General features: G+C 47.1%; 1 protein-coding gene across 1 annotated transcript in view; it reads right to left on the reverse strand.

Moving 5' to 3' along the window:
• Positions 1 to 23217, reverse strand: part of CTR9 (CTR9 homolog, Paf1/RNA polymerase II complex component) — an 861351-nt gene that overhangs the window by 216900 nt on the left and 621234 nt on the right. Inside the window, exon 19 of the mRNA XM_069623650.1 lies at positions 4111 to 4182. Within this exon, the coding sequence (XP_069479751.1) occupies positions 4111 to 4182 (72 nt within the window). The remainder of the gene's footprint in view (positions 1 to 4110; positions 4183 to 23217) is intronic.

Consider the following 23217-nt stretch of genomic DNA (forward strand, 5'->3'; position numbering starts at 1 on the left):
GTGTCACCAGGCTCTGGGTCATCATTTTCGGAGTCCCCAGGTCGATTGGAAGGAAGGGCTACAGCAGGCTCTGGTTACACAGCAGGCTCTCTTGGTGGCTTGAAATTGTCTCAGCTACGGTTTCTTCATCTTCCTCTTCGGTTCCAGTGGTCGACTACTTCTTCAGCTTCCAGGATCAGACTTTTATGCAAGAAATCAAACAAACAGCCTTGCAACTTTCAAACATGGTAGCTGCCAGTCCTTCCAGGACAGCCAGCCTCTCAGTTTGATGAGGATTCTCGCAGGCAGGCAGGCAGAAAAAGGGCTGCAGAGTTTTGGACTCCACCCTCGCTTCCTGCCTTCACAGACACTCTGGAGCCTAGACGAGCTAGACCGAGGTCTCCCGCCGAAGATAAAACTCACAAAAAGGAATTTCCCATCTTTGAGGGCAGGGGAAAGACCAAGAGGGGACAAGTAGTGTGAAAATGGCAAAAAAAGAAGACTGGGCCATTTTGGTAAAATGTGCACCCATGGGTGCCTTTACAGCAGCTGTGAAAACAGCAAACTGTAAAGGTGCACCGAATTTGTAAAAAGGTTCACTGCGACCAACCATTTATGGTTGTCCCTGTAACATAATTGTTACAGTGCTAATGAGAAATGAGATACATTGCATCTCCCCAGCACTCCACATAAGGCGGGGTGTGTGCCTGTTTCACCTAACAAAATGTAGAAGGGATAGAAATATTCTTTCTACCCTTGGGAACTGTAGCTCTCACAAGGTTAGCCAGAGAAAGTAAAAGGGGAGCCAAAGGCCAACCCTCTAAAAATAAAGAAGATATTTACCAAACGTTATCAGGCGATAACATTAAAAGGACACTATGGAGAGTCTTATAAATGACTACCATAAAAAATGTTTTTTAAAAAAGAGTAAAAGGATCTGTGAGTGTGGAAAAAGGTTCACATTCACTGAGGTATAGTGGAAAATAATCTACCAGTCCAGCAAAAAGTTCTGGGGTTCTCACAAGTGAGGTAGATTTAGCTCTAAAGTTAACATTTGACCTAACATTAAGCACACCACAGAAGATGGTGTGTGCCAATCTCTGACACTATACCATTTTAGGAGAGATACTAAGAACTGTAGTTACTCTAAGATATAGAAAATAATCTCAAAGGAGGACCTAAAGAACCCCCAGCAAAACTGCCCATAAGGAGCGGTGTGCTGCAGTAGTAAACATACATGCCTTAAGAGCTATGGGGGAAGTAGACCCCATAGGACAGAAAAATGCAAAGGAAAGAGTTACCAAAATTCAGAGCATGAATTAATGAGTGGAAAAAGGCTCCACGTTCAGGATTAAAGAAAAAAGGTATAGAAAAGTGCTGGGGGTCTCACTAGGAGAGGGGATGAAGCATAAACATGATGAATCTCCCTAACAAAAAGAAAGCCAGGAGCTGGAAGAAGCTCAGAACTTTATTTGGAACACTATTTTATTGTTGCCACCCGTAAACATTGTTTAGCTTTAGTTGTGCGGTCAAGTATAGGTTTTGGACACAGACAACACTTTTCAGTTGAACTTTCTGAGGCAGGCTTTCCTTAGTTGTTAGATCCAAGATACACAGGTCTAGACCATACAATAAAACAGATTCCACTTTTAAGGTGTAAAATTCAAACATGAGTGCAAGGGAAAACTTTGCATATTTATAATGTATGATTTACATCTGTGATATAAGTGGAGTAGCTTTCTGATTCAAAGTATTATTCCACATAGAAAAGGAGTTTGAATCACACAAGTTATAGTCCAAATACCTAGTTTTTATCACACTCTGGATAACCATGTCATTCAATTTCCATGTACAGCTACATACCTTTTTCCTATTGGCAAATACCATTATATTTGATTTATTAGCATTAATGGCAAGATGATTACTTTTCGCATAAACATGAAACACATTTAATGCAGTCTGTAGCCCATATGGAGAGACACGCAAACACTCTGGCAACAGTTAATGACCCAACAATCGAAATAATAAGCTTCTCTTATGCGTAACACTACTGCTCTCACTAATAGTGGGTGTGTTAAAATTTCCATTATTAAAAGGAATGTCCACAACAACAAACAGTTTATACTCGCTTTTGAACTTAAGCAAGTTACTTCTGGTTTTTTAAAGGTCACCGGCAAGTATTGATGAGTCAAACTGAATGCTGAGCTTCACTCTCCGGCTCCAGGAAACCTGCGGTTGCGGGCTGTTTCACTTTGCAGACTTCAACTGCTACAACTACTTTGGACACTCTTGGGACCCAGGCACGCCAATTGGGAGTCTCCTTTACTCCTCCATCCCTCAGCTTGCCTTCTGCTATGGGCCTCAGGCTTCAGCAAGGTCACGGCTTTGCAATAACAGCAACATGTTGCACCTAGGGAAGCTCCACTCTCAGCAAGTCTTCCACACTGCAGGCACGGCAATGCAGGGTTTGAGACCACAGGACCCTCTCAGAGCTTGCAGGTCAACTCTGCTGTCTCCACTCTCCAGCATCCTTTCTGTGATCACACTTCTCATGAATTGCCAGCCTCATGCTCTTCTGCTACTGCTGCCAACCTTCCCACTCCTGCTCCTTCCTTCTCCCATCTCCTGCTGCAGACTTTAATGCATCACAGATTTGGCAATTGGCTTCAGGTGTGAGGTATTGCTTTCAATTGCCTGACACTTGCAAAGGCTGTTAGGCCCAATTACATGACTACTACATCTACACACTCCCTCTTCTTCGTTTCAGTCCCTATTGGCTTCTAGGACAGTTTACTTCATGTTATGTTATGGGATATTTATACCGCGCACTATCACCATCGTAGTAGTCCCTTGGTGCTCTGGCATATATGAAAAGGGAAGAGGTTGGGATGGGTTAGTAAGGTTGAGCGGGAAAAAGAGCAAGAGAGCTGTAATGTGCTTTTGGCATCCTCGGTTCAGTTAGCACTGTTCGCTAAGCTTAGGTGTGCTTTTCGGTTGGTTGCCGTCATGTGTTGCTGTGCAAGGCTATGTGTGATGTTTTGTTGCGATGTAGTGAAGTGCATGCTGTTTTTGGTGCTTTGGAGGTGTGGTTATGTTTGTCCAGAGTGTGAGAGGTGTATGCAGAGGAGTGAGATTGTTTAGTGGGGTAGGTTAGTGGCATTGCTATTTAGAAATGACGCATGCTAATCTTCACAATTCGCCCAGATGAGGCACAATGCCAATCCTCACGATTCCGTCCATATGCGATGAAAACCAATCAGTCAGGTTTTTCTAATTCTTGAATATTTTTAAGGGCATATTTAATTCCCTTAGTAATTATAACAGAGGGGCTTAGGTTTTAACTTTACGAGAGGAAAAGGACTTCGAGAAGATATTTCCACCATTCCTTGTAGTGTACCTTTGGTAATGAGGAGGGCATTTGATTTTAGGAACCAAAATAATTATTTCCTTTGGTATAATATGCTTAGGGTTTACCAACTTAGATTCCATAAGAGGGTGAGAGATTAAAATGACATTAAACCAGAACCTCTTCTGGCACAGTGGTAAGTGTCTCCCTTTTAGGGGAAAATTACTGCGTCTCATCCCACAGAATCTCCACCCAGGTGATGCTCCAGCAGTACACCAACCCAGGCTCGGGATCAGGAAGCATCTGCCTTCTCCTGGCCATCTGGACATAGACTTTAGGCAGGGTTTCAGTGAGTAATTCGCAGGATTCTTCACAAGGTGCACATAAAAGGAACTGGGATGCACCAGACTTTGATTCACATTTACAGGAGGGACAGTTGCACACAGGTCCTGGCTTTAATATTTTGGGGTGCTCCCGGGAGTGAAAGAAAGCCTTCCTAGTAAGTTAAGAGCGAGAGCAGGGCAAAGAGCATGGTAGAGCCGACACCTTCAGTTGCTACCAGGAGTTCTTGTGACCCCCATTTACCAAAGGTTGGGCCCCATTTCAATGTATGGCAAAACATTTATAATACACACAGTCCTTAAACACTTCAATTGATACATAAAAAGGTTGCATCACTTAAAGTACTGATATTCAGCAATATCAACTGACCAAGTTGAAATGTAAGGTTTAGCAAAGCTACCCCATCTAGTGCCTGTGTCCCAATGTCGAAAAGCAATTCTTACCTCGCCTCTGTACCAGCAAGAGCCAAATCAAACCTCATTTTGTCTCCCACTTTACTCAAGTAACTGAAGGATCTAAATGCAAAATTAAAATAAAATTAATCAAAACAAAATGAATCATGCATAGGTTACTGCATGCAAATTAATCAGCTGCATGGCAATGTCAGGATCAAGATAATGCAGCCAATGACTGCCTATGTGCACCAGAATGTTCATTTTTAGGTTATTCTCAAATGCAATATTCAAACAAAGAACCGATGGGCCAGGTATAACCCACCTCTACAGATGGACGAAAACATCTCCAAGTACAGCTCGACAGACATTCGCACCCACTTTACTAGGCAACTAAATCTTTCACTTCACTGCTCTCATGAAAAAATATTTTTAATGAATCCCATGTTTGTCCACCACCTTCAAACATCACATGGTATGGTATTCGCATCCAGAGCCAGTGAATCGGCTCCATCAGATTGCAGTCTGAATTCGCCAGCATAGGCCTGTGCTCCAAGACAGCTGAAAGCTGCTTCTGCCTCCAAATCACTTTGCAACGTCCCGCGTCTGACTCCCCACCCCTCAATCCTCCCTACTCACACTTCGGCCACACCTCCCTCACCAGCCCTGCATTGTCACTTCATCTTGGAACTTGCTGCTATCCTCGCCCATCCCAGACCCCATCCTCTCCTGTTTTCCTGGGTTTCTCTTTCATGAAAGGATGCACGGCACATGCTCCCCATCACAAAACTGAATGGCAATTAAGAGCACTTTGCACCCCAGGTGCATTGCCGAGGTCCTAAATAATCTAGCGATTAATGAAGGAAAAATGTGCCAGACCAGTCTAAATATATGGATTCGCCTGGTGTTCCTTAACATAACTTCCTTGCTAAGCAGAAATATTCAAATGCCATTTTCCTGCCAAACTGCCTTTTTAGAGACATTTTTTGCTGCCTAGAGACTCATGTATTTGGAAGCAGAAAATCAGAAGGGAAGTGCAAGTCTGTTATGGAGAATGCTCAGAAATGAGCTAATTCCTCTCTACCCTAGAGACCCCCAGCTCTTTTGCAAAACTCTAGAACTTTTTGCCTGGAGAGAGTGAGACCCCTCCCCCCTGCTCTCATGTATTTTAATGCGATTTTGAACTCTGTTTCTTTTTGGTTGTGGAGTCTAACAAACTCCATAGGCACCATCTTTTACATTGTGTCACACAGCACTTTCAGTGCAGTGACACAGGAAGTCTTCCAGATTTCCCAAAGGTTTAAATACCTTCTCTTGGATAAACTACTGTTTCCAAGAGCAGTGAAGAGAAATTGACTTTACTTACACGTGTAACTTTCTAGACCAAGCACATACTATTTTACAATAGGGTTCTGGAGGTGTTACTTAGTATCCCCATTGTCTAGCTTCTCATGTAACATTTTTATGTTACCCTTTCCTCGCTGAATGGCTGGTGGCAGTGGTTTACTTTTAACTACCATGGTATTCATTTACCGCAGGCTGCGGTCGCAGCTCCAGTAAAGCACCCAAGGGTGCAATTTTTGTCAAAATGGCCCGGTCTTCTTTCACCATTTCTTTGTGGAAAGGTCCTTCTTGAGATTTACTCTGCGCGCCAAACCAGGTTTGGTCCCTTTGTCCGTTTTGCCTTTGGCCGGATTCACGAGTGAACCCTGCCTCTGTCTCCAGGGTGTCTGGCGGGGGCAGGAAGCGAGTGAGGTGCCCAAAACTCCCTGTGCTTAGTCTCCTAGGAGACAGGAATGCACTCTTAGGTGATTGGCCGGCTGGCTGTCCGGCAAGAATAGCCACCCTGCCGGGTGACTGACAGCTAGGCTGGAATGAATGGTAGAAACCTGCATAAAAGGCAAGGCTTTTTGGCTTGGAAGGCAGTCAACCAATGGGCAAAGGAATCCAAAGAAGAACTTGAAGAGGACACCTGCTGCAACTCCTGGACCGTTTTTGCCCGGTGAAGCCCTGCTGCTTTGCTGAAACTCCAAATTCGTATCGGCAGAGAAGCCCCTGCAAGGAAGACTTCTCCCCTGGAGTTGGTGGGACCAATCAACTCCAAAGTAAGCCAACTGGACATCCTCTCAGAGCTCGTTGAAATTCCACTGCAGTTGCTGCTGGAACCGAATAGCTAGGAAGAGGAACACCAGATTGTGTGTGTTGCTTTTAAGCTGGCCAAGAGCTCCAGGAAGAGCCTCCAGACTCCCAGGAAGCAGGACTGACCGGGCCTGAGCCACCTCAACAGAGTGTTGGACCAAAGATGCAGTGAAAGCCCATCTCAACAGCCAGGAACCGCAGTGTTGCCATTTGCGGTGGACGAGAGGAGCTGAAACACCGAAGTACCACTTGTTTGAAGATTGATGCTTGTGGTCAGTGACCGTCCCATTGCAGTGCAGGTGTCCCTAGATGTCCTCCCTCTTGTCCCCACGACTGAGGTCCAGGAACACCAGGATCTGCAGAGCTGCACAGGAACAGAAGTCATCTGCTGCCCTTTCGCTTTAATCTAAATGTACTGTACAGTCTAAGGGAACTTACCTCTTGTTGTGTAATTGCACTTGATCTCTGTTGGTGAGACCCGTTAAGGTCGCTCTGCAGAGTTGCTGATAGATTCTTTACTTCACAAGTCTAAACAGCTTATGGCCCTGCTTTGAATTCTTTTCTACAAAGACTTCTGAAATATTGTGCAAGACCTTTACTTACCCGCAAGAAGTACTTCAGCTCACCTACACTTTGCCCAATTGACTTTGGCCTAGCCTTGCTCCCTGAATGACTCTTCTGCCCTCTGACATTGTGTTTTGTATTCCTTCCAGGAAGGGGTGAACTAACTTTGCATTGGGGGTTACCAAAAGTACTTAGCTGCGTCAGAATAATTATGTGATCTCTTGTTCTGTTCTAATAATCTTTCTTTGCCAAACTCGTAAATCTGATTCTAATGTCAACAGTAGTATATTAATGTCCACAGTGTCCTAGTTACTAAAGTCACCTGAGGGTGTAGGAAGTGTTGTGTGCCATCCCAAAAGGGTACTTACTGATTTAGAAATATTAAGAGAATGGATTTGTGCGTTACTATTATATTGCACCCTTCTGAAGAAGGCTTACTGCCCCCGATTTAGCAAATCTCTTCTTGGACAATTATGAAACTTTATGCACATACCATACCAATAATCCCTTTAAAGAACAAATAGGACAATGGTATCAATATATCGTTGATGTCTTTATGGTGTGGAAGGGAGACAGCACCACTCTAGTGGGTTTTCTAGACTGGCTAAACAACCAAAACGAATGCATTAAATTTACAATGACCTTTGATGCTAAATCTATTCCGTTTTTGGACCTTTTGATTTGCAAATCAGAAACAGGCCATCTATTCAAACACTTGTATCGAAAACCCACAGATAAAAACGCCCTTTTAAAAGAAAAAAAAAAAAATTTCATCCCTTGGCATTATGTGACAATCTCCCGATTGGTCAATTTCTAAGAATCAGAAGAAATTGTTCAAATATGTCAGTACATTGACGAAGGTAAGGATTTAAAACTAAGGCTAAAAACACGAGGATACCCAAAAAAAGCTTTCCAGTCAGCGTTTAAACGGGCACAACACTCGAACAGAGATCGTTGTTTACACCCAACCACAAACTGAGGAAGACAAATTGACATGTGTTACCACATTTAGCCCCATCAGTAATAAGTTGAGAAAAAGTATTAAGAAAAATTGGCACATTCTACAAACCAATGACTAATTCTGTCCCACCACGTTTTGCTTTTAAAAATTTCAGAGACATGCTAGTACACCCATATCCTAAGAAAGAAGAACAAACAAGCCAAATCACACTGTGGCACCTCCCAACTGTCATTGGCCCTTTTAAATGTGGCCAGTGCTCAATATGTTCCCTAATAAGAAACCTGAAATCTATCGAACTGAACGGGAAGGACTGGGTTTTTTGTAAGGTTTCAAACTGCGCTACGGCTTGGGTCATCTCCGGGATTAAGTGCCCATGCAAACTATTATATACAGGTAAAACAAAAAGATGTGTGACGCAACGTATATGTGAGCATAGGTCGTGCCTTAAAAACAAAGTGGACAATAAACCATTGGTATCACATTATGGAACAAAAAACCATTAATAAACCAAAATGTTCGGGTTCATCATCCAAATAATTCCAGCCACAGAGATAGGTGGGAATAGAGAAATAATATTAAGTAGGTGTGAACAACGATGGATCTACTCTCTTAATACTGCTAAAATAGGTTTAAATTCTTCTGTGGAATGGAACTCTATTGACATAAATGTCAAATCTGTAAATCCATAATTGAGATCACTGTAGTTTATGAGGCTCTGACTTCGTATCACGTGGTGAGTGACACGCTGAGGGTGTTTTTCCTTTGGGCTCTCTCGCGCTCATTTATCCTTTGGCAACACATGCGAATGCTTCTCTGGCTAACTATAGAAATAAGAAAGAGCATAAGTGTGCTACTGGTTGGCCGTTGTATTTTAGTCACAGGCATTAAGAGGCTGTAATAGCCCATATGATGCCCCAAGTTGCCCCTTTCTGTAAAGCACTTTTTTTTAATTGAGATTGTACACCAGTATAAGTGAGTAGTTCATTTAATGGTCGAGTCCCCTTTAAGAACAAATTTTGATGTTTAGATATCACGTGGCCACAGTACGTTTCTTTTTTTAAATACGTGAGTAGTTCGCGCATAGAAACAGGCTTTATGAGCTTGTCCTGACAATACCTGTGATCCATCCAGAAAACCGGACGCGATCAGCGCAAACAGAGTAAGAAGGTAAGCACCTCTAGTGGAACCCTTGCCCCGCGATTTGTCAGCCCATAAAGACTGCGTGCGTGTACCTGCTCGTACTGTAAGCTGCACCGCTGCAAGAAGCTGTGCGCGTATCAATAGAGAAGTTTGTCACTCTTGGACAAACAACCCAGAGGCCATGAGCGTTTATGAATAAACTACTAAGAGGCCATGAATGTTCATTAAATATCACTCATTGTCTGTCTTCTCCCCCTGCCCTTCCCCTGTTTTTCCTTCCCTCCCTGTTTTCCTTTCTCCTTTTGCCATTTTTCCTTTTCACATTCACCCACCCCCTCACCGTCCCACCCATTGTTTGTTCCATGTCTTTTCTGCCCTGTCGCCATTAATTTGTGCGAATGGGACGAGATCAGCCAAAAACCAAACCTTTCTTCTGTTGTCATTGCAGGCACGGAATTGTTCAACTATTGGTGTTCCTTTCGGCGCCATAAGCGTTACTAATAACCAACGTGAAGCATCCATACAGAGGTGGACTTTCCCTTAAAATTTCACTCCTTGGACAAAAGTAGGAAGGGTTTTAGCGCTTTGCTATTGTTTTAAAAGCACTCTAAATAGAAGAGAGAGGATATAGATTATGCCATTTAGGGCTAATATACAAGTAGTAAACACTCACCATTGTTAAAAGAAGGGCTTGATGTATCCAGAATCAAACAGAGAAAAATAAATAGGTTGATGTCCTCACTAAGGTATAACAATAATGCTTGCTGATTAACTTAAGATTCAACCCAATTATATAGATCCCTGGCATATATATTTCCCTCTCTATGCCCCTTCTAGGACCCAAAGAAAGCTGGGATACTGGTGAAGAGAATAACAACGTGGGTTAATTAACGTATACCCGTCCTGTAAATGACAAATTCAACTGGCCACGAAAGGGCCGGAAACCTGCTCACACCTGTATTGGATGTAAGTGATGGTTGGGTGATGTTTTGTTTAATACAATTTGGTCTTTGATATGTAAAAGATATAATCTGTATATAAGTGCCACAGTGCTGTTGGAAATTCAATTTACAGTTGTAATAATGTTGAATAATGAATAAGCAACCCCAATGACAGGATGACCAATCTGGGCAATGTAAATCTCTGAGATATATATATATCTGTTGAACCACTTTCTTATGTAACGTGGTTATTTTATTTTATTTTTTAGATATTGAGTTTTGGGGTATACTAAAGTATTAGTACCACATTGAAGACATTTGTCTGTCCTGAAGAAGGCCATTTGAATGATGGTCAAACAGGCACTAGAGATAGTGTCCAATATAACCTAAAGGCCGAAACATGTCGACAATTGACAATCTTGAAAGACTAGAGAACAAGAGTCTTTCCCTAAACCTCTACAACCTTGATGTAGATTTGTTTATTTACTAAAACTGAACCCCTTCACAAATCATGCTGTGTTTTTTAAGAATGTGTTTACTAACATTTTGTATAGCTTTTTATTCATATTTGTATTTTTACATCTAATAAAATTTGTATTTCAGTCAAACATAAGAGTGGTTATAAGATATGTGATTCAATGATATAAGAGTGTTGTCTAAGTGTGGTGGCACAATGATCTAACCTATTTTCTGATCATAAGATACATGTACTAATATGTTAATCGTATAAAAACATCACCTTACCTGACCCTAACCGGCACAGAGAGGGGTAATCTTTTTCTCATCCTTGTATAGATAGTCCATTACCATTCTGCTGTTTTGAGAAATTGATCCCACGTTAAAAAAAAAAAAAAAAAAAAAAAACAATTGGGAGATTACCTTATCTTGAGGTAACCTGAAGGATCCAACACTCCTGTCCAGCTGTGAGACCCTTGAAGAGACCGGAGACACAACTGAAGGAGGCCTGGTGACCAACCTCTGCTGCTGTCCTGGTGGAGCCTTATCTTGCTCGTGATCTTCAGCCATCCTGCGAGGGAGCTGCGACCCTTGGAGTGGAGGGAACATCCATTACTGATGTCTGCTTGGTACCCTGCGAAGAAGAGCCTTCGGAAGTGACCCTGGACCATCCTCTGGCCGACCAGCTCAGGATGTGGGCTAGCATGCTGCAGATGTCGCCGTTCTGAGTTGTGGCCTGGAACTTGGGGGATCCTCAGCTTGTCCAAGACTTCCCTCAGTGAAATTTCAGATTCCTAGCTTCAAGGGGACCGAGATAGGAGCGAAAGTCTGACTGCAACAAGTGAGGCCCTCTGCGTCACTGTGCTGCGGTGACCACTGTCCCAAATAGCTTACCGGAACAAAGTCCAATCCTGTGAGGGCTCCTGCCTCGAGTTTTGTTGCATTCTTCATCTGAGAGTCCTTGCACCAGCGTAAGACACCAACCAGAGATCAGCTCAAACCTGCAACCCCTGCGAATGGATGACTCCATCTGAAAGCGGTAAAAGCAACCTCGGACCTTCTCCCATCGACCTGCCAAGTCTGGGGAAGAATTGGATTACAGGGGGGGCGATCTGAGGAGGGGGGTTGGATATGGTACAGTGGTTCTTACCTGCCCCTTTTACTATACTTTGGTTTTACCATAGCTTGCTGGCGCAAGAATTCTGAAACCTGCACTTGCTGTCTAGGAGTTTGATTTGTATTGTGTCCTATTCTGGTGACTTTATATGTAATCTATTATTAGTGTTGTGAAGTGGGAGAATGGAAGAACAGGCTCCCGCCCTTCACCTCTCGCGCTTGGCCTAGAGGATCACGGCCCAGACACCCGCCACGAGAGGAGTTTGCCTATCTACCGGACGACCAAATACCCTGGTACAGGAACATACGGATGTGCCCATCTACCTGCCCAACAGCCCGCCCTGTCCATGCCGACACCTGCGGCACGGACCAACTCGACTAAACCTACACGTCGTTAGAGATGCCATGACGACTTAGCCAACGGTCAGCACACCTGTGCAAATATACACACCGGACACTCCTGCACCAATCTACACGAAGAATATACTCAGTGCTATGACGTAGGCGACAGACATACTCACGGACGTACATCTTTATTATTTTCCACATAGGCTTTCAAAATTGCATAAAAGCAAGACGCATCATGAACTTATATAAAAAAGGCTTGCTCACGCTTCTTCTAAAGAGCCATGTACCATAATGAAGAATATAACGGGGACACGATACTGAGGACAAAGCAATATGATACCGTAACCTAAAGCGCTCTGCATCAAACGGTCCCACCTATGCACCAGGCCCAAGTAGGCCGCAGGCAAAAGCTTCCATGAACATTGAGTGAGCAAGAACTGGGTTGCTGACCCTGCAAAATGAGCCCGGCGAAAGCACACCGCCAAGGGCACGATGTTGCAATCTCACACGCTGCAAGCCAACGCCAAGGTCGCACCTGCAAGATAAACCAGGCACACAGTAGGAAAAACAATATTAATTGTGTTGAATTTTGCCTCAAACACGGTCCCACCTCACGTGACAAAGTCAAACCTGACAAGATGCCAAGCCCAGGAGGAAGGAGACGCCTGAATCCCACGTTTCGAGACACAGGCAGATACAATTAAAAGACTCATTTGGACATCTGCAGCAGTGGGAGTAGTCGACCTCCCAACATATGAATAAATCCTCACATTGTTTACACCTACCCATATTAAAACATTGTTGCAAATGACAGGTGCACCGCGAGCTGGGAACAGCGATAGACCCAGACTGGGAGGCTCGCGAGCGGACCAATTAGAACTTGGGGTTCTTATCACTGACGCCATTCACATTGACCAATCCTCAGAGGTCTTCATGTAACAATTTTCATGTATCAAATTGAAGGGACAGCCCAGGTATACCACCTGACTAACTCTCAGCCAATAACACCGTTCTCTATATGTGCGCTATACTAACCCTACCACTCGAGTAACCAATCCAGAGTGGAGATAGGTTTTTGCTAAAACTTTCCAAGTGACGCAAGTAGCGCGTCATACTAAGGTAAAAAGGGCCTGCGAGCCCCACGATTGTGTGTGTGTCAGGACGGACGCGTACGCTCCTTGACCCATCCCTGCCGTTTTGTCTAATAAACAGCAGAGTCACCTTGCTTCTTGCGTGTGTCTCATACTCTATCTCTTTTGGGATATACGGGAGGAGTTGGGGCCTCCCTGCCCGGAGGTCTGCGGACGGTCCGGCCGACCCCGGCAGAATTTCCCCCCAGCCCCCGACAGTTGTGTCATATTTATACATTTTTGTAGTCATTTTTCATAGTGTTGTGTGGCCATAAAAAAATAAATATTTTTATACATACTGTCCAAGTGTGATTCCCATTGTGTGTACTCGTTGTGACCCTTTACAAACTTACCAACTCTTGAGACTTAGCCTACACCCTCATCACTGCTACCTTGAACTGGTTTGGCTACAGCTCCCCAGAGTTGTCCCTGTCACAATATAGGTCCTAACAAGCTGCACCAGTGCTTTCTTAGCCGTACAATCGAGACGAGAGATTCAGCTCAAGTTGTAAACTGGACCCGCATTTACAGCGCCTGTGCGCTTTTAAGTTAAACCAAGGTTGGTATTTCGTACTCCAGGCGACTCTCTCCAGATCTGCCAAGCTTGGACCCAGAGTAAGCTAAGGGCGGTGAGTAGTCCTACAATTTACCAGTGGCCCCTAGTTCATCCATTGTATTTTTACGCGCAAAGGATCCCTTGTGATCCTTGCCTTGGCTGGGGTGGCTTCGACTTCCTACAGCCACCCGAAAGTTGGGAATAGCTTTGTTCTCTGCAGCAGATCCCGACTCTGGGAACCAGTTTTCCACACTCTAGAATCCTTGTTCTAACTTTTCCACCCATTGAATATTGTACTTTGTGTCTTTACGCACGACTTAGTGCTTTTATGCACACATCCGACACTTAGCACAAGGCTCCAATCTTTGTAGGGCTGGGCTTATAAAGTTAGGGTTAACCATCTCTGAAGTTTGCCAATGTGATAAAGTTGGTCTCCTTTCCCTCCTTACAGGTTTTGGTAGGAGACCGCACTTTACCGCTCGGCAAGATTGTATGCAGTACCCTGCAGGGGACTGCACCAGCCTTGTCCTCTTGGCGATAGTTAACCCCAACCTTTAGTATAAGCATGTACTACACAACTTGGTAGTGTGACGGAGCAGCCAGACTCCTCTCAAGAGGGGTCAATTTGAGCTGTAGGGTTATCACAGAGATTCACAATGACCAGTATCCAAATAAACACTTGCACTTGAGGTTTCTTGATTAAACAATTATGTATTAATGTAACAGTCAGCTGAATAAGCCTTCTTCAGAAGGGAGCAAATATATGTATTGTACACAAACATATATTTCAAAATACACACCCAGTTTCTTTAAATCAGTAGATACCATTTTTGGGATGGCACACAGACACTTTCTACACCCTGAGGTGACAAATAATTAGGACACTGTGGACATTGATATATCACTGGCACATTTAGAGCAATACAGAGGTTGGTGTCAAAAGGAAAAGATGAGGGAATAAAACAATGGTTAACAAATACTCTTAAGCACGCAAGTACCTCTGAACCCCCAATGCAAAGTAAGTTAACCCTTTCCCAGTTACACAATTTATAGTAGAATGTGTGGCTTTTGTTGATGGATAGTTACAGCACAAAGTCAGAGGTTAGAAGAGTCTTTCAGGAAGCCAATGTTAATTGAGCAAAAGTCTAGGTGAGTTGAAACACTTCTTGTAGCTAAGTAAAAAGTATTGCACAATGTTTTAGAAGTCTTTGCAGAAAATGAAATCACTGTTGTGTCACAAGCTGGGAGGCTTGTGAGGAGCAAAGCTGAAAGCAAAGCTGCCACTATAACCAAGTCAAGTCTCAACTGAGAGCTAGCAAGGCTACACGAAAAGAGGTAAGTACCCCATAGTTCGCAGTACCTTAAGTCTGAAGAAATTAGTTCCAGGTGGCTTCTGTTTCAGTTGTAGTATGGCAGATCCGGTTATTCCCGGGCCTCAGTCGTGGGGACAAGAGGGAGGACACCTGGGTACTCCTGCACTACGGATTGAAGGTCGATGGCAGCAATGGGCAAACTTCAGATCAGCTGCACTTCACGGTTTCAGCTTCTCACTAATAGCAACACCGCAGTTTTCAGATACCTTATGGACTTTGCCTGCATCTGGGGTCCAGCACTTTATTGAGGTGGTTCAGGCTTGGTCAGTCCTGCTTCGTGGGAGTCCAGAGGATATTCCTGGAGCTCGGGTCCGACTTAAAGACGAGACACTCGATTCTGGTGTTTCTCTCCCTGGCAATCTGTTCCTGCAGCAGCAGTGGAAGTACAGTCAGTTCCGAGAGAATGTCCAGATAAGTTAGTCTTGGGGTTGATTTGTCCCACCAACCCAAGGGGAGAAGTCGTCCTTTGCAGAGCTTCTCTAGTCTAGGCGAATTTGGAGCTGCATCTGGGCTACACTGGGCAAATCAACGGTCCAGGAGTTGCAGCAAGCGTCTATTCCATTCTTCTTCGGGTTCCATCGTCCAGTGGTCGACTCTGTTTTCCAAGCCAAAAAGCCTTGCCTTTTATGCAGGTTTCTCCCATTAATTTGCAGTTTAGCTGTCACTCACACAGCAGGGTGGCTGTCCTCCAAGGACAGCCAGTCAATCATCTTTGGGTGCATTCCTGTAACCAAGGGGATTAAGCAAAGGGAGTTTTGGGCACCTCTCACATCCTGCCGTGCCAGACACGCTGGAGCCAGAGGTGGGCTTCAGCAGTGAAACCCACCAAACACAAAAAAAACTAAGGGACCAGACCTGGTTTGGCACGCAGAGTACATCTCAAGAAGGACCATGCCAAAAAGAAATGGCAAAAAAAGAAGACCAGGCTATATTGGCAATTGCAGCCCGTGGTAGAAACACACAATGGTAGGAAAAAGTAAACCACTGCCACCAGCCATTAACTGTATAAAGGGTAACAACAATGTTAGATGAGAAACTAGACAAAGGGGATACACTAAATAACCCCTCCAGCACCCTATTGTAAAAAAGTGTGTGTTGGGTCTAGAAAAGTCACAAACGTAAGTAAAGTCAATTTCACTTCACTGCTCTTGGAAACAGTAGTTTATCCAAGAGAAGGTATTTACACCTTTTGGGAAATATGAAAGACTTCCCTGTGCCACTACACTGAAGGTGCTGTGTGTCACAAAGTAAATAGCCTATGCAGTTTGTCAGACTCTAAAGTCACAAGAGCAGTGAAGTAAAATAACCAGGTTACTCACCGTAGTGACCACCTTACTCCTAGTCCATAGTCCCCTTTCCTCCATACTTATGGGACATCTCTCCGTCCTGTGGGACGGGACCGGAGCACTTTTAAAAAGCATCCAACATTGTTCCAAAAATGTGTCCTTCCTCTCTTGCGCGGGGGCCCGGCACGCGGCCGTAACCCCGCCCACCTTGGCTCCGCGCATCGCCCATCAGTCCTTTTCTATCACCAGGTCAGAGACCTATTAGCAATAACAGAGGAACCTTATTAGAGGGGACGGCGGGCGGGCGTATGGCGGAAAGGGGACTATGGACTAGCAGTAAGGTGGTCACTACAGTGAGTAACCTGGTTGTACTCCTACGTCCCGTCCCCTTTCCTCCATACTTATGGGAGATTCCCAAGCACTCCTTACCGGAACTACGGGTGGATGGAAATACCCCTTACTGAAACAGGTTCTTCAGCACAGCCTGACCGAACTGAGCATCAGCTCTTGAGCTCATGTCAAGACAATAATGCTTACAAAAAGCAGAGGGGCAGGCCCAAGTAGCTGCCCTAGCGATGGACTCCCAGGGGACATTTTTCTGAAAAGCAACCGCGGCTGCCTTGCCCCGCACCAGGTGTGCATGAATACCCTTAGGAGGTTTCAGCCCTTGGACTGTGAAAGACTCTGTGATACAGGCGGCGATCCACCGAGAAATAGTCGCCTGCTTACTCTGAGGGTAACCGAAGGTCACAAAAAGTTGAGAACTCCTAAGCTCGGAAGTCCTGTCAAGGTAGAACTTAAGGGCCCTTCTGACAACAAGACAGTGCAGAACCCTTTCAGCCTCTGAGGCAGGGTTCGGAAAAAAGACCGGTAGGGAGATCGACTGATTCAGATGGAATTCAGTTACCAGCTTCGGTAGAAAGGCCGGGTTTGTCAGTAGGATTACCTTGTCCTTGTGAAAGACCAAGAAAGGATGCTCCACTGACAAGGCCTGGAGCTCACTCACTCTCCTTGCTGATGTTACAGCGACCAGAAAGGACACTTTCTAGGATAGGTACTTGAGGTCCACCGTGGCCATGGGTTCAAAAGGTTTATGGAACAGCGCCGTCAGGACTACATTAAGGTCCCACGGCGGGTGCGGACTACGAACCGGAGGATAGAGGCGTGTCAAGCCTGCAAAATGCCTCTTAACCACTGGGTAACTCAGAGAATAAGAGCATTAGTCTGTAGAAAGATGAGCGGAAACCGCAGAAAGGTAAGTTCTGCATGACAGAACTTGAACACCCGACTCTGCAAGGGAGGACAGGAAGGATAGCACCGTGTCAATCGTAGCCACCCTTGGATCCAACTGCTTTTCCAAACACCAATGACAGAACCTGAGCCATTTACTCCTGTATTGGGAACTGGTCGAGGGTTTCCTGGCTGCCTGGATAATACGCATGTTATCCGTAGACAAGTTAAGATGCTCTAAAGACTTGCACTCTGGCACCATGCCGCCAAGCTGAGCGATTGTGGGGATGGGTGCCACATCTGCTGTTCCCCTTGATGAAGAAGATCGGGGGTCACTGGTAACCTGATTGGCGGATACAACGACAGGTGTTGAAGTTCTGAGAACCAAAACCTGGCCTGCCACCAAGGGGCTATGAGCAGAAGGGAACAGTTCACCGAGTTCTTCAGCTTCCAAATTGCTCGATGGACCAGAGGCAGAGGCGGGAAGGCGTAAGCTCTCATGTTGTGCCATGGAATCTCGAGAGCATCCCCCCCAGAGAGGAGGCTCCCAGCCCCCCTCTGGAGGCATACTGAGGAAGCTTCTTGTTTACCACTGTATCGAAGAGGTCCACCTCCGGTGTGCCCCAATGCAAGAAAGTCCATGAGAGGACCTCCGCCTTCAACTCCCACTCGTAGCTGACCACTGTCCGCCGGCTGAGGGCATCCGCTGTGACATTCAGCTGGCCAGGGATGTGCACTGCAAGCAGCCAGACACCATGAAGCATGGCCCACTCCCATATCTGGATGGACAGGTCCACGAAGGGGGGAGACTTCGTTCCCCCTTGCTTGTTGATGTAATACATTGACACCACATTGTCCGTGCGTATGTGGACCACCTTGTTGGCAATGAGCGGTCTGAACGCCCTGAGCGCTAGGAAGATCGCCAAAAGCTCCAAATGATTTATGTGCAGGAGCTTGTCCTGAGGCGACCAGAGATCCAAGACCTGAAGAAGATCTAACGTTGCACCCCACCCCAGAAGGGAGGAGTCCGTCGTGATCGTCACCGTGGGGGCTGGGTCCTGAAACCCCGTACCCACTGACAGGTTGCTGAGAGATGACCACCAATCCAGGTCCACTCTCATGGAATCCGGAATCATTATCAGCTTGGAATGCGGGTCCACAGCCTGATACCAGGAACTCCGAAGAGCCATCTGGGTCCATCTCATCTTGAGACGAGCAAGAGGAAGAGCCAGCACGCACGAGGCCATGAGGCCCAGAAGCCTCTGGAGCCACCAGGCCGACATGCTCTCCGACTGCGCAAACATCTGACACGTGGCTAACAGATCCGCCATTCTGCCCCCGGTCAGGTACACTCTGCAGCCGATCGTGTTCCAGCGAAAACCCAGGAAAATCAGGTCCTGCAAGACGGTCATGGAAGATTTCTGCCAGTTCACCGACAGCCCAAGATGGAACAGGAGCTGAAGGAGAGACTGGAGATTGCCCGCTGCTGCCAGCGGACAAGGGCTGCCTAAGAGCCAGTCGTCCAAATATGGATACACATGGATACCCTGGAGACGAAGATAGGCTGCAATCACTGGCATCATCTTCGTGATGACACGCAGCGCCGAGCTGAGGCCAAAAGGAAGCACTCGAAACTGCAGGTGCTCCTCTGCCAAAGAGAAGCAGAGATATCTCCTGTGTGGGTTCCAAATCAGGATATGCATGTACGCATCCTGAAGATCCACGACGCTGAGCCAATCGCCCATCTGCAAGGAGGCATCTGGCTGGGCGTGATCATCTTGAATTTCTCTTGGGGTAGGAAAAGATTGAACTGGCAAAGGTCTAGGATGGTGCGCAGGCAGCGGCATTGCTAGGGGGGGCTAACGGGGCTATAGCCCCTGATCTTTTGGTTGTAGCCCCGGATAGAATCTCAGGAGCTACAGCCAAAAGACTAGCTAGCCCCCAGTCCCAACAGTTCCGACATCAATTTAGCCCCGGGTCTTTTCCAGACCTAGCAACTCCCCTGTGCGCAGGCCAGCCTGGTTGGGTTTGGGCACCGTAAACAGCCGGCAGTAGAAGCCCTGCCCTTGCTCCCCAAGGGGAACGGGTTTCACAGCTCTGAGGTCCAGAAGTTTCTGAACTTCGGCTTTGAAGGAGGGCAAGCCCAACCGCTGAAAGGGAGGGTTGAGGGGTGGGGTAGGGGTAAGCGGAAGCCCGCTCGAGCGACTGACAAGACACATCTGTCTTCTGTGATGGTCTGCCACGCCTCCCAATGAGACGCAATGCGTCCTCCCACCGGGGTCTCGTGCGAGCGCGGAAAACCCTCATTTAGTAGGTTTATCAGTGGCGGTGCCACCTGAACCCGAGGAGGAGGCTGAGGAGCGGGAGAAAAACTGCGTCCGTTGTTGCCTACCGTGGTTATTCCCCACAGGGGTATCCACTCTGCGAGATTTGGGGTCGAGAAAGCCCCTAAAGCCAGGGCAAGGTCAACTTTGCGACAACGGTCTCTGGGTTTTGAAAGGAGCCTTAACCAGGACAGACAATGACTTAGCTGTCTGAGTGCTATCCTTCGTCTTGGTGAGCTCTACATCTGTTGTAGAATGAAAGAGCTCCTTCCCATCGAACGGAAGGTCCAACACCTTGTCCTGCACTTCTTTTGAGAATTTAGTTGCATGCCTGCCGTGAGGTATCAACCCCCAGCATAAGGCCCCGAGCTGAGGTGTCTAAGTGATGAGCCGCAGCCTCCAGGAGATCCTGGGCCAAGACTCTGGCGTCGGATAGGCCTCCCTTAAAAAGTCTTCCAGCTTCTCTACCGGGATAAACTCCTCAAACTCCGACAGACCTTTCCACATCCTCATGTTAGCTCCCACTAATATCAATTCAGCGTTGGCCTGCCTGAGCTGCAAGGCCGAGTTGGCGAAGATTTTCCTCCCGAGGGAGTCGAGGAGCTTGTCCTCCTTTCCCAGAACCTGAGTAGCCGTCGTGGAAGAGGATGCTGCAGGCCTGGACTCCAAAGTGGCCGCAGCCACCAATGTGGAGGAGGGGGCCGGACAAGACGACAGGGCCACCTCTTCCAAAGAATGCAGCCTGTATCTCGTGTCAATTTTCTTATTGACAAAAAGTCCAGAGTGTGGCTTTTCCCAGACTCTGCGGACCTCGGCTGAAACGTCCTTCTGTAAGAACAAGCCGGTACGCTCCAAGGGCGACAGGGTGAACGCCCCAGAAAGCACTCCCTCGTGCGGAGCGGGTGACTCGGGCACCGGAACATCTAATAAACTCATGTCCAGTACCCGGTCATGAAAAGCTCTGATAGAGCAAGGAAGGTCCTCGTTGTCCTGATCGCCTTGGGCGTCATCCGACAGGTCAGGATCCTGCTGAGCCGTTTCAGGCGCTGCCTTGTCCACCGGGGACAATGGAGGCAAAGGCGGAAGAGTCGGGGGAGGCACCGTAGGCAAGGGAGGTGCCGGCGGAACCACCGAAGGAACAGGTGGAGCCAGAGGCGCAGGTGGACATATGCCCTGAAGAGCCCTTTGAAATATTCCCTCATGGGGTCGGTACGCATTCATGTTTGAAATGTACCGAAAAAAAGCCTCCTCTGGGGACTGCCTCGAACCTGAGGAGACCTCTCACAATGTGGACAAATCCAGGGACATAACAGGGAAGGGTCCACACAGGCCCCTCCACCGACATATCCACATAAATCAAAGGTGCCAACCCGCAGGCAACGAAACATTGTGCTGAAAAAGCATCCGGGCGTTCCAATCGTAAACTGGCCGATAAGGATGCGCACAAGGGACTATGTTCACCCAAGGGACCAAGCCCTACACCTGAGGCCGATGGCCCAGTTGTAGGGGTAGCACCTAAAATGGCCGCTGCGGTCGTGGCGGGAACGGGCGCCATTTTGTCCTCATCTGAGGGGAATTGCGGCACGTGAGGAAGAGAGACAGGGGTCCCCGTCGATATATCAGGGGTCTTAACTTTAGCCTTAACTTAAGGAACCTCGGCCGAACTGGTACTGTGAGGCCTGGAATGTTTTTGTGACATACCAACCACCAAATTAGCCTTTGAAGGAAGGACCTTGGCACTGCCGGTAAAAGAAGAACTTTGCTTCTTTGCCCCCTCAACAGGTCTGGTGTCACGCAAGAGCGGGAACAGTGAGAAACAGCTTTCACCGACAAGGCCTTGTTATAGGCCTCTCAGAACTGGGTAAGCCTTATCTGCGCGGGCCTCGAACATTCGTTCAGTAACAGCAAGCCCACCCAAGGCCTCGGAGCGCACCCCGGTCTTATTTTTGAGGGAAGCCGCCAGAGAGGCCTCAGAGCGAGCTCCGGTACCCCACGACTCAGTAGAACTGGGTCTACAGACAGCCCCCACAGGAGGGGCCTCGGAGCGTACTCTGGTATCCATAGGCCCCTTACGGAGACCCTCGGAGAAAACTCTGGTACAATTATTAGGCCCAACCGGCACCTCAGGGCGAACCCCGGTGGCAGAGCGATCAACGCCCCTCCCGGCCCGAGAGGAACCCAGAAAGGTATCCCCTGGCCAGTGTGCTCTGAAAAGTAAAGAACTTACTGGGCGTTTCTTCTTCTCGTCGATGAAAATGTGAAGGAGTTCGTCGGAACACCTCCTCCCACCACTCCAACCGACGTTGAAGTGCCCGGACCGAAAGGGAGTCGCAGTAAAACAGGAGTTCCAACAGTGATCCGGACCCAAGCACTCTAAACAAAGAGGATGGGGGTCCACCCTCGTGAAACGACAGTGACACGATGAACAATCTGGAAAGTCTAGTTTGAACGACAGACTAGTACACGATCGCTAGCGAGGAAAAAAGGGAAGTAAATCTTCCGAAGATGCAAGTGCGTCCAGTCCCGAACGAGCGGAGGGAAGGACTGATGGGCGATGCACGGGACGGAGCCAAGGTGGGCGGGGTTACGGCCGCGTGCCAGGCCCCGCGCAAGAAAGAGGAAGGACACATTTTTGGAAACATTTTGGATGCTTTTTACAAAGTGCTCCGGTCCCGTCCCACAGGACGGAGAGATGTCCCATAAGTATGGAGGAAAGGGGACGGGACGCAGGAGTATTGACTTTACTTATAGGGTGCTGGAGGGGTTACTTTGTATCCCCTTTGTCTAGATTCTCAGGTAACATTTTTATGTTACCGTTTCCTCGATGAATGGCTGGTGGCATTGGTTTACTTTATGGTACCATTATGGGATTTTACGGCGGGCCGCGTTCGCAGCCACGGTAAAGCACCCATGGGTGCCATTTTTGTCAAAATGGCCTGGTCGTCTTTTATCACCATTTCTTTGTGGAAAGATCTATCCATTTACTCTGCGCGTCAAACCAGGTTTGGTCCCTTTGTTCGCTTTGCCTTTGGTGGGATTCACGAGTGAAGCCCGCCTCTGGCTCCAGAGTCCTGGCGGGGGCAGGAAGCGAGGCAGGTGCATGAAACTCCCTGTGCTTAGTCTCCTAGGAGACAGGAATGCACTCTTAAATGATTGGCCGGCAGGCTGTCCGGCAAGGACAGCCACCCTGCTGGGTGACTGCCAGCGAGGCTGGAACGAATGGGAGAAACCTGCATAAAAGGCAAGGCTTTTTGGCTTGGAAGGCAGAGTCGACCACTGGACGAAGGAATCCGAAGAAGAACTTGAGGAAGTAGCCTGCTGCAACTCGTGGACCGTTGGTTTGCTTGGTGAAGCCGTGCTGCTGTGCTGAAACTCTAAATTCTTATCGACAGAGAAGCCCCTGCAAGGACGACTGCTCCCCTTGAGTTGGTGGCACCAATCAACTCCAAATTAAGCAACCTGGACAACCTCTCGGAACTGGTTGAAAATCCACTGCAGTTGCTGCTGGAACAGAATAGCCAGGGAGAGGAACATCAGATTGTGTGCATTGCTTTGAAATGGACCAAGAGCTCCAGCAAGATCCTCTGGACTCCC

Source organism: Ambystoma mexicanum, chromosome 11 (genome assembly GCF_040938575.1).
Source record: "Ambystoma mexicanum isolate Mex_15411 chromosome 11, UKY_AmexF1_1, whole genome shotgun sequence".
NCBI lineage: Eukaryota > Metazoa > Chordata > Amphibia > Caudata > Ambystomatidae > Ambystoma > Ambystoma mexicanum.